Genomic DNA, 12,693 nt, shown 5'->3' with positions numbered 1-12,693 from the left:
TCTCCAAGCTGGAGAATCATTTGAATATCAGTGCCTTAGTCTGAATTTTAAATGAGTAGTAGAATTTTTTCTGGCTAAAAAGTAAGATACATTTTCCTTCCCCTTGCATCATGTGACAGCCATCAGCCAATCACAAAACACACTCTCACACACACACACACATATATATATATATATATATATATATATATATATATATATATATATATATATATATATATATATATATATATATATGAATTTCTGCACATGCTCAATATGAACTGCTGCCTCAGAAAGTACATTGTATTTGATAATCTTTTTTTATTACATTTACAAGTGGTACTTTAAATGTCTTATGGGTTGTTTATAGGAATGAATGCACACATGTTGATTAGAACTGCTTTCTATTGTAAGGCTTTTGAAGTCTCAGCTCTATCAACTGTAGGAGATGCCTAGGGCTGCCAATGAGCAATGCATTATTTAATATTAGATTTGCAAAACCCTGTGTTTCCTGGTTCCTTTTTTTCATATGCGGATATTTAACATATTTAATTTCTACATTTTTATGTATAATAGAATATTTTTTGCATACAATGGCCATTTAACTTCATTGTATGAGTTGATGTTGCTTGTACTACAGCTATAAATATACCCAGCAGAAGAATAGTTTTTGTGTGGATCTCTAATCACTTTGCTTTCACTTTCTTTCACTTTCTTTCACTTTCATACTAGCAATTAAAGTAATGCTTTGGGATTTCGTCCAGCTGTCAAACCTGGCTTACATATTGTTCCAGTTGGACTCTTTTGTGATTACAATTTAATTGGTTTATAAAGGTCCTGGCTTCTGTGCATTCCTAGATTCTTTGCCCAACATCCGTAGACCTGCGATGCCAGAATCAGTGATTTTGAAATCAGTCATCTATACTATAACCATGTTAATTTTATTACGTTTTATTTTTGTTTGTTTTTTACTTGTTCTAAATTATCATAAAATAATTTTTTTTGATATGACCTATTCCATATTTCACCCAACGCATGTGTTTTTATTTTTTAGCACTCCTGTATGCAACTATTTTTGGTAATGTGACAACTATCTTTCAACAAATGTATGCCAACACCAACCGCTACCATGAAATGCTAAACAGCGTCCGTGATTTCCTTAAACTTTACCAAGTCCCAAAAGGTTTGAGTGAGCGTGTTATGGATTATATTGTTTCTACATGGTCAATGTCTAGAGGCATAGATACAGAGAAGGTGAGTATTAAACATTAATCTGATCCTTGTTGAATTAAAGGGACAATCTACTTGAAAATGTTTATTGTTTAAAAAATAGATAATTCATCCATTACCCAGTTTTGCATAACCAACACTGTTATATTAATACACTTTTTACCTCTGTGATTATCGTGTATCTAAGCCTCTTCAGACTACCCCTTATCTCAGTTCTTTTGACAGACTTGTATTTTAGCCAATTAGTGCTGACTCATAAATAACTCCACATGAGTGAGCACATGTTATCTAGCTGTAAAAAACTGTCAAAATGCTGCCTTCAATGGCCTAGAAATCAGTTTAAGCCCACCTAGGTTTAGCTTACAACAATGAATATCAAGAGTACAAAGCAAATTTGATGAGAAAAGTAAATTAGAAAGATGTTTAAAATTGCATGCCCTATCTGAATCATCAAAGTTTAATTTTGACTTGACTGTCCCTTTAATACAAATATTAATGTATACAATTTAGTGAATATTTCCAAGACTACGCATTGACTCTGTCTTCTATTAGCATTAGGAAGCTTCAGGCTGTCTGCACAGAGTGTGAAAAGAACAAATGCATATTTAAATAAATCTATGCACTCTGGGTGCAATTTGCTCAAAATCTGCATTAAAAAAGAACGAGAAATATAGTAACTTGAGGCAACTCTAGCAGGTTCCTTGATTATTTCTTAAATGTTAAATTATGTAACCTTTACAACAAATAGGTTGTTCATTTTTCCTCCAAAATAGCTTATTGCTTATACATTTTAGGAACAAATACATCTTAGTTTTTAAATTGTCTGCATTATTTTAGAGTAAACTAATGGTTTGTTTTTAGGATAGAATTATGCTTGGAGGTCATTAATATTCTCTACCAAGAAATAATAATATTGATCAGTTCTTTAATAACCATATTCGACATAACCCAATGGACACATTTATTTCTGAGAGTGGCTTTGGTAGTGTGTCACATTATCTATTACCTGTAATGAATAAATAATTAATGTGACTTGCCTTTCTATATTAGTATAGCACATTTAAATATGTACAGGGTTTTCAGCTTTTAGTATTACACACGTTAGCTCTAAGAGTTTTCTTATGGGATTAACTGTACAGAACTACATATTTGAAAAAAAAAAAATGTTCTGTTTAGATTGTACTGTATGCAAATAAGTGTTTAAACACAAATGTATATTTAATCTAAAAATGGAAATTATCTTACTGGTCTACAAAGGTTTAAAAATTAATAGAGTTTTAGGACGGATAGCGGCTTTGGTAATGAGTCACGTTATCTGTTACCTATAACGGATAGATAATCAATTTGATTTATGCCCTTCTCTATTAGTATAATGCACTGAAATATATATTTTTTTAAGCTTCGCTATTAAATAAGTTTGCTTAAAGGGTCAGTAATGCACTAACGGGAGCTAACTGCTGATTTATGGCTTCACATATATGCCTCTTGTGATTGGCTTACCTGATGTGTTCAGCTAGCTCACAGTAGTGCACTGCTGTTTTTTCAACAAAGTATACAAAGAGAATGAAGCAAAATTGATAATAAAAGTTAATTGGTGGTTTAAAATTGAGTGCCCTTTCTGAATCATGAAAGAGCTTTTTAAAGAGCTTTTTAGGAAATGATGGTATAGAGCTTCATATTTGTGTAACAAATGAATGAACATTTGTTGAAGGAGAAACAATGCACTACTGATAAACCTTTCAGCAAAGGATAACAAGGGAAGGAAGAAAATTGAATACTGGAAGTAAATTAGAAAGGTCTATACAATTGTATGCACTGTCTAAATCATGAATGCCTAATTATGACTTTACTGTCCCTTTAAAGGGGAAGTTAAAACGTAATTCTCCTTTAAATGTTTATTTATGTACTTTCATTATTACTTTTGACAACTGTTCCTTTTATGTAAATCTTAAAACTGTAGTTTTTTCCGCTGCTCACAGAGAGGCTGTAGTGCAATGCATGGAATTAATATCATTGGACCGCCTACATGCTGTACAGGGATTGGCTGATTTATACAGGATCTCATTCTTAGCTGTTCCTAATTGGTGACAGTAATGGAGATAAGATAAAGACCCTCAAAGCTTCTGAAGGCTGTTATTGCAAATATTACTAAAAAGCAGGCGTTTCTTCTGTATGAGGATGACTTGCAACAAAGTGAATAAGGAGGCAGTAAGGTCAAATTTATACTGTCATGATTCAGATAGATCATGCAATTTACTTCTATTATAAACCTAACTTGTTCTCTTGGTATCCTTTGTTGATTAATAAACCTAGAAAGGCCCAAAGGGGCACATGAGCACTTTAGCATTCTATAGCAGCAGTGTTCACAACAATGTATAACATTGCTTCAAACATTACTGCAAACAATGCTGCTGTAAAGTACTAAATAAATACACATTCCTTAGCTCCTATTTACCTACCTAGGCTTCTCTTCAAAAAAGGATAACAAGAGAACAAAATAATGTTTATAACAGAAGTAAATAGGAAATTGTATAAAATTGCTTGCTTTAACTGAATTTTTAAAGTTTCATTTTGGCTCCACTGTCCCTTTAACCATTTAGCTGCAACACTTTGTACACTTTATTTGAATCGTGATAGCAAATCTTGGGCTTCATGTCAGCATTTGATTGATACTATTTTCACTACAACCTTTCATTTAACAACTTTGACAGGATCCAAGCACAAGTAAATATAAGGTTTATTTACTCTGCCGCCAGATAAGCAATTTTTAAAACCTTTCCATTTACTTCTACTGTCAAATTGACATTTTTTGTATCCTTTGTTGAAAAGCAGGTAGGTAGGCTCAACAAAGAATACCATGAGAACAAAGCAATTTTGTTAATAGAGATAAATTGGAAACTTATTTAAACTTTATGTGTTATGTTTGTGTTTCTTATCCCTTTAAATGTGTCATAACATTGTGAATTAGACTTGTGCACGGCGGAAAAATTTGTTTCGGTTCGGTTCGGATCGATTCGGATGTTTTGGAATTTCGGTTCGGATCGATTCGAAATTTGGAAAAATTTGAATGAATTTGTTTCAGATTCGTTTCGGATTCATTTGGATTCAAATAAATTCGGCTGGATTCGGTTCGGTTCGATTCGGAAATTCGGAATTTTGGTATGTGTTAGGTGGGATATGCTGTGTATTAGACTAGTATTATGTACTGTATATTAGGTGTAACCCATAGCAGAGTAATATAACCTAATATACTGTACAATACTAGTGTAATCCATGGCCATCCGAATGTAACGAATAAATCCGAACTAATTCGGATTTATTCAGTAGATTCGGTACTACCGTAATTCGGAAATTCGAATCGATCCGAATCTCCGAATTTAACAAATTCGTCCGAAAATCGAACCGCACATGTCTATTGTGAATGTCAGAACGTAAACAACCTCAGAAACGTGAAAGATATTAACCATTTTATGACCAATTTGATTTGTCTACATCGGAACAACAGTAAAGTTTCTTACATTACTTTATAACTATAATATATTAACAGTGCCAGTATAGGCTTGCCTAATACAAACAATAAAACAACTAGTGGGTGAGGAGAAGGATTTGAATTCATTATGGACTTCAAAGCTCTGTCATTTGAACGTTTAATAATTTGCTAATTCTGTGATTCTTTAAAAAGAGCCTCATTTAATATATAGTAGCAGTGATGTAAAAAGAATATTTTTATGCTGATGCTGGAATAACTATTGCGTGTATCTTCACAGGTTTTACAGATTTGCCCTAAAGATATGAGAGCAGACATATGTGTGCACCTGAATCGAAAAGTTTTTAAAGAACATCCTGCATTCAGATTGGCCAGCGATGGCTGCTTGAGAGCTTTAGCTATGGAATTCCAGACCGTGCACTGTGCGCCTGGGGATTTAATTTACCATGCTGGGGAAAGTATAGACACACTTTGCTTTGTGGTTTCAGGCTCTTTAGAAGTAATCCAGGATGATGAAGTTGTTGCTATTCTTGGTAAGTTTTGCAGTTCTTTTTTGCTTCTATAATTTCTGTCTGTCTGCAATGGCTCTTTGTGGATTCCAATGTGTAACATAACAAAGACACACGATGGAATTAATTATTTTTTGTTATACTTTTGTGCCTTTTTTTAATTAATGGCTCAGATAATGCTATTATAGTATAAATAATGTGTTTAGCTATTTATGAAATGAGTATTATGGACTGATGGGGATATATTTTCCTTTGGCAATAAATGACAAATGAAGTGTCATGTTATATAATTTAAACTGGGATATGATTTAGAGATATTGTAGACCAGATTAGTCATACTTGATGCTACAGAAGTAATATTGAGAAAAACCTTTTCAATGTCCTCTTTAAAATAGGTAGCAGTAGATTTTACGTTACTGCGCAGGTCAAAGTTTTCCATAAATGTTGTGAAAACAGAATTTGTAACCCTTTACTGGGCCCTCTCTGGCCAGTCCCCTAGGTCTTGCAGCCTTTTTTTGAGCCAATCATAGGCCATACTTTCCGCTTAATATACAGGTAACCTTCATTTTATACTGGTTGGTTTATATCAATTCACAATAATAACCATTACAAAAGTAACAGTATACACCCAAAAGTCAGACATAGAACTCTATTCAAATTGATACATTTCTAGCAACACATATCTGAGACTGTGGCCCTGTTGATAGAAATATCATCGAAGAGGCAATATTTTTCAAAAGGCCCCCTCCCAGCGGACCAAGATTTTGGTGAAATAGTCAAAAGTAATGAAATCAATGTTTAAAGTCAGTCTCATTAAGAAGTGTTTTACTATACATCACAGTGGGTGGCGATACTGATGATATTTTCAAAGCAACGTCGCCAACTACAACTACTCCCTTTACCCAGTATTGAATGGCAATACAATTTACATGTGTCAACAGAAATGCAACCCCTATTGTTACAAAACAATAGTGAAACTAAGACATGAATAATACACATATAGGAGCTGGGGGATTCTGGGTATATTGTACATATATACAATGTTTTATTTATATGTATTTTATTGTATAATCAGGGGTCAAGTCCTACAAAAAAAATGTGGGAACTCACCAAGACTTTCACCTTCTCACAATTAATAATGTTTTATACACACACTTACATACATACACACCGAGACACACACGCTGTGTTTCTATGTATATAATCTATACACTCTGGTTAATGAAAGCAAATGAAAACCAATGAGGGGCTGAATGGTTGCCTTTGGGCCTGAGGATGGACACCCATGGTTACATTTTTACATGGCATGGGTGACATTTTTAATTGTAATTTAGGATTCAACTGAATACTGAGAAGCCAGACACACACTTTTTAACACATGAAGGGGCATTTGTATATAGATTATGTGGAATAATCCAAAAAACTTTAGGAGATGTTACTCCCTGGCTCTGTGTAAGTCTCTGTAATGTAAACATCTGATATCTTGATCTTGATAAGGTTTGTGTGTGCACTCACTCTGCAGTAAGAAACAATTATCATGTAATTTAATTAAAATTATGGTCACAAGGCATCTGAGTGTCATTTTCTTTTACAATTAACACGTATACCAAGTAAATGTGAAGCAAGTAACACTGGCAGAGGAAGTAGGAAGCATGAGGGTAAAGTAACACTGAAAGCAAAACAGGTCACCTTTTAATTTGGGATGAAACTGGTAAGGTTAAATCTGTAGCAAATAGATTATCTTGCAAAGGTCAGCATTCTGCAGAGAATCTGACCTGCTAACCATAAATTGATAGATTAGACATACAGACACCAACATAGATTAACAGACTGAACATACTATTGATGTATAAAATAAAGTAATTGGGCTTATCCTACTACAAGATGTTTCACAAACACTTTTAACCCCTAAATGACCAACACCATACCCTGTACGATGCTGGTCGTTATACCCTTGAGGACCAGCGACATACTGGGCTTCTCTATGCCCTGATCTAGCTTAAAATAGCGAGATTGTGCTATTTCTGCATGCCCCACGAGTGGGGCACTGCAAAAATAGATTTGCAGAGTTATCAAAGTGGCCCTCTCTGCATCGCACAGCGGCGATGCCAATCTGCATCGCTGGAGGAGGCGGGAGGAGGGCGAGAGTGGGTGGGACCGCTACGCCACGCAACACGCTACATATAAAAAAAAGAGCCGGAAAGTGAGGGGGAGGAGGGAGGAAGGGAAATGAGGGGGATCCTATGTTGGATCCATCGAGGGAAAGGGATCTGGGAGGGGGTAGGGTAATGAGGGGTGGCAGATACACTATAGGAAAAAAATGGTTTATGGGTTTTAATAAAAAAAAGTATAAATTGAGGCAAACTGGGTACTGGCAGACAGCTGCCAGTACCTAAGATGGCGGCAAATAGGTAGAGGGGGAGGGTTAGAGAGCTTTTTTTTGGGGGGGGGCAGGGAGGTTGGGGGTAAGGGGGGATCCTACACTGCAGAAAACATTAAAAAATAAAATTAAAAAATAATTAAAAAAGCAGCCTTTTACTTTAGTACTGGCAGACTTTCTGCCAGTACTTAAGATGGGGGTGACCTTTGGGGGGTGAGGGAAGGAAGAGAGCTGTTTGAGAGGGGTCAGGGAGGGATAAGAGGGTGGGATGTGTCAGGTGGGAGGCTGATCTCTACACTAAGGGGCACATTTATCAATGTGCGAGCGGACATGATACAAAGTTGCGTATCATGTCCGCCGCACATCGATAAATGCCAACAGCATAAGCTGTCTGCATTTATCATTGCACCAGCAATCGGCTACTTTATTTATCATTGCACCAGCAATTGGCCGCTAGCAGGGGGTGTCAATCAACCCGATCGTATATGGAGCTTGATTAAAATGCCCCTTTAGCTAAAATTAACCCTTCTAATTACCAAAAAGCAATGCCAAAGCCATATATGTCTGCTATTTTTTAACAAAGAGGGTCCCAGAGAAGCATTTACAACCATTTGTGCCATGATTGCACAAGCTGTTTGTAAATAATTTCAGTGAGAAACCTAAAATTGTGAAAAAAATAACGATTTTTTTTATTTGATCGCATTTGGCGGTGAAATGGTGGCATGAAATATGCCAAAATGGGCCTAGGCCAATACTTTGGGTTGTCTACTAAAAAAAAAAAAAAGTTTTGATAGGTAAATATATAAAAAAAAGGCTCTTTTTCCGTTTAAATGTAGTGATGGCAAAAATGTTAAAAATGCTCTGGTCTTTTGGGGAAGTTTTTGTATGAAATGCCCGGTCCTAAAGGGGTTAATTGCAAGGACTATTTTTCTTTGTGTATATACTTGTATTTCCCTTGCAAAACTCATCCCAGCTATCTCTGGAAGAACTAAAAGTAATTCTAATCAGAGAGTAAGTAGGAAGCTGGAAGGACATGACTCTTCGCTGCGAAATGAGCACATTTTTCTTTGTTTCAATACTGAGGTTTTGTTTAAAACAACTTTAAAATAACTTAACTAGGCACACATGAACGTCTATTGTTTAAAGTCCAGATCCAGGGTGTCCATATTTTGTTTTTAACTTACATAGTGCATAGCAAGCTTAGCTTCAGTTCTTCACACCCTCCTTCCTCCCCTCTCCTTCCTTTCCACGGTGGGCTGAGACCTCATTGTCTTATAGCAACTCCAGGCTCCTCCTTTGTCACAGAGTCTCACCCACTTAAGGTGAAATAGTCCTATTTCTGCTGAGGGGAGCTAAATAACCTCAGAAATGTGTGCAGGTTGATTACACAGCAGGACCACTGATAGGCTTGAATTTAGTGTATCATAGGAAGTGTTAATGCCCATTTCTGGAGGATCTCACTATCTCTCTAACCAGACTGTGCTCCAGTTCCTCCCACCAGCAGCAGCAGTGTTTACTGAAGCGTTTCTGTTCTCTGTCCAGGGGGAAAATAGTTCCACCTGCAAAAAAACTGCAGGTACTCTGTTCCCATGCATTCCTGCTGGACTTGACCTGTGTATAATGCTATACAGGTAAAAAAAAAAAACTTTATTTAACTGCTTTGGATCGGAAAAGGTTTTGCTTTCAAAATATTTTTAATTTTGGAATATTTGTAGTTGTAAAATGGGACAGTTTAGAAAGGGGATGGAACCAACTGTAAACAACAATATGTTAGATCATTTAGGCCATATTTACATGTAGTTTTTTTTTAAAAAATCATTACTTTTGTATACATAGTACCATCAGAAAGATAGCTCAGTACTGCAATCAGAAAGGTATAAGTTGTTGTTTTAAACAAATATAGACTATTATTTGCATTCTAGAACTTATAAACCAAACCAAAGTCACAGGCATAGAAGATTATTACTTACAGGTAAGGAAAAATAGTAATTTGTGATCGTTTTATTTTGAAAAAAAAAAATGAATTAAAAAGTTTGGAATTTGGAATTCCGGATTTGGGGATTTGTACCTGTAATATGTATCTCAAAAGTCTTTTCGTGATTTTAAAAATCATATATTTAGCTTTTGGCATGTTTTTTCTTTTTTTTTTTGGAAGAAGGGTTTATGTTTGTGATATTAATATTTCATGGAAGACCGTAGCCATGGCTTTCTAGTTGTATTTATTTATTGTTGATGTAAGTTCTCCCTTTTCTGGAATGTTATACTTTTGTTATATAATATTGCAACCTCACTGTTACAAACGTGTTCTATATTAATATGTATAACACATTCAAATTAGTGAAAACTTACATCGCTAACCCGACAGGAGTTAAACATAGAAGAAAATGTTCTATATATTTTTAAATATATATTTATATATATATATATGATGTATTTTTAAAAAAAATATATATATCTATACCTATGTGTGTGTGTGTATATATATATATATATATATATATATATATATATATAGGACATTTGGGTCATAGGACACTTGGTCATAAGACATATGGTCATAGGACAATTGGTCACAGGACATTTGGTCCCAGGACATTTGGTCATAAGACATTTGTTCATAGGACAATTGGTTATAGGACATTTGCGCACAGGACATTTGGTCATAGGACATTGGTTATTAATGTAACAAATTACAGCTTGTCTTCCCTGCATCAGGAGGTCCCTTTATTTTTGCGTATATAATATCCATGTATAGAAATTACTTTAATAAGGTCTCACTATATAACCTAGTCACTCTCACCCATTCGTCATCTTCTATCTTCATCCATCCGGCGCGGAATGGCTCCATCTTCAAGACATCCGACGCGGAGCATTCTCTTCTTACGACGTCTTCTTGAGCAACAAAGATTCCTTTAAATGACGTCATCCAAGATGGAGTCCCTTAGATTCCGTTTGGCTGATAGAATTCTATCAGCCAATAGGAATTAAGGTTGAAAAAATCCTATTGGCTGTTGCAATCAGCAAATAGAATTGAGCTTTCATCCTATTGGCTGATCCAATCAGCCAATAGGAATGAGGTCGCATTCTATTGGCTATTCCAATCAGCCAGTGCTCCGCGTCGGATGTCTTGAAGATGGAGCCGCTCCGTGCCAAATGGATGAAGATAGAAGATGCTGTATGGGTGAAGTCTTCTGCAGGCTTGGATGAAGACTTCAGCCGCTTGGATGAAGACTTCTGCCGTCTTCGATGAGGACTTCTCCCGGCTTCTTTGAGGATGGATGTTGGATCTTCAAAACTGTAAGTGGATCTTCAGGGGTTAGTGTTAGGTTTTTTTAAGGGTTTATTGGGTGGGTTTTAGTTTTATATTAGGGTTTGGGCAGCAATAGAGCTAAATGCCCTTTTAAGGGCAATGCCCATCCAAATGCCCTTTTCAGGGCAATGGGGAGCTTAGGTTTTTTTAGTTAGGTTTTTATTTGGGGGGGGTTGGTTGTGTGGATGGTGGGTTTTACTGTTGGGGGGGTATTTGTATTTTTTATTTACAGGTAAAAGAGCTGATTTCTTTGGGGCAATGCCCCGCAAAAGGCCCTTTTAAGGGATATTTGTAGTTTATTGTAGGTTCGGTTTTTTTTCATTTTGGGGGGCTTTTTTATTTTCATAGGGCTCTTAGATTAGGTGTAATTAGTTTAAATCTATGATAATTTATTTTTTATTTTGTGTAATTTAGTGTTTATTTTTTTGTAACTTAGTTTTTGTTATTTTTTGTAACTTAGTTGTTAGGGTAGGTTCATTATTAGTTTAATATAGTATAATTTAAATCTAAAGGTAAGTTTAAATTTATTATAAGATAGGGATGAGTTAATATTTAATGTAAAGTTAGTGGGTTGTTAGGTTTAGGGGTTAATAGTTTAATTTAGTTTATGGCGATGTGGGGGGGCTGGTGGTTTAGGGGTTAATAGGTTTAGTAAGTGCTAGTGATGTTGGAGGCCAGGGGTTTAGGGGTTAATACCTTTAGTTAGTTGCTGCGGGGTCCGGGAGCAGCGGGTTAGGGGTTAATAACTTTATTAGAGTTGCAGTGGGCTCCTGGAGTGGCGGAATAGGGGTTAATAACTTTATTTAGTTGTGGCGGGGTCGGGGAGCGACGGGATATGGGTTAATAACTTTATTAGAGTTGCGGTGGGGTCCGTGACCGGCGGTATAGGGGTTAATAAGTTTATTAGAGTTGCGGTGGGCTCCGGCAGCGGCAGTTTAGGGGTTAATAACTTTATTTAGTTGCGGTGGGGTCCGGGAGCTGCGGGATAGGGGTTAAACAGTTTAGTATAGTGGTGGTACTTAGTGACAGTATACAAATAAAGTTGTAAAAAAGTCGAAGAGCAGCGAGCTCGATGACTGTTTAGTAAACAACAGTCCGCTGTTCATCGCCCCGTACTTGGTGCACAGCTTTTTGACAGCTTTTTATATAAATAAGGATAGTGTATTCAGGTCCGCGGCCGCAATGTTAGGCGATGTCAGGCGAACGTATTGGTGCCGTTGAATGCAAGTAAGTTGATGGCTTGATAAGTAGACCTCAGTGAGTGTGTAATAATGTTATGCAGCCATCTAGTGCACTGCTCACTCATATTTTTTTTTTTTGTTTTTGCACACTGAACCGCTGCTATTACGAGTATTACAAGCTTCTTTTTTTTTTTAAGGCCAAAAAGTGAGCGGTACAGCCTATCCCGCAAGATTCGTAACGCATTCTAAAGTCAGTAGTTATGAATTTTACACTACAAAGCTGTAGCATAAACTAAAGTGCTAAAAAGTACACTAACACCCATAAACTACATATTAACCCCTAAACCGAGGCCCTCCCACATCGCAAACACTAAAATAAAATTATTAACCCCATAATCTGCCACCCCGGACATCGCCGCCACTATAATAAACATACTAACCCCTAAACCGCCAAACTCCCGCCTCACAAACACTAGTTAAATATTATTAACCCCTAATCTGCTGTCCCTAGGTTAGGGCTTTAAGGGCTGCAATAGAGCTAAATGTTCTTTTAAGGGCAATGCCCATCCAAATGCCTTTTTTTATTTTGATAGGGCTATTAGATTAGGTGTATT

The 12,693-nt window shown here is 36.1% G+C and overlaps 1 protein-coding gene across 1 annotated transcript in view; it reads left to right on the top strand.

Moving 5' to 3' along the window:
• Positions 1-12,693, top strand: part of KCNH1 (potassium voltage-gated channel subfamily H member 1) — an 867,393-nt gene that overhangs the window by 468,069 nt on the left and 386,631 nt on the right. Inside the window, exons 8-9 of the mRNA XM_053712386.1 lie at positions 1,037-1,236; positions 4,980-5,232. Coding sequence (XP_053568361.1) covers positions 1,037-1,236; positions 4,980-5,232 — 453 coding nt within the window. The remainder of the gene's footprint in view (positions 1-1,036; positions 1,237-4,979; positions 5,233-12,693) is intronic.

Source organism: Bombina bombina, chromosome 4, assembly GCF_027579735.1.
Source record: "Bombina bombina isolate aBomBom1 chromosome 4, aBomBom1.pri, whole genome shotgun sequence".
Classification (NCBI taxonomy): Eukaryota; Metazoa; Chordata; class Amphibia; order Anura; family Bombinatoridae; genus Bombina; species Bombina bombina.
The sequence above is the reverse complement of the archived record's forward strand: the minus strand, read 5'-3'. Positions and strand labels throughout refer to the sequence as shown.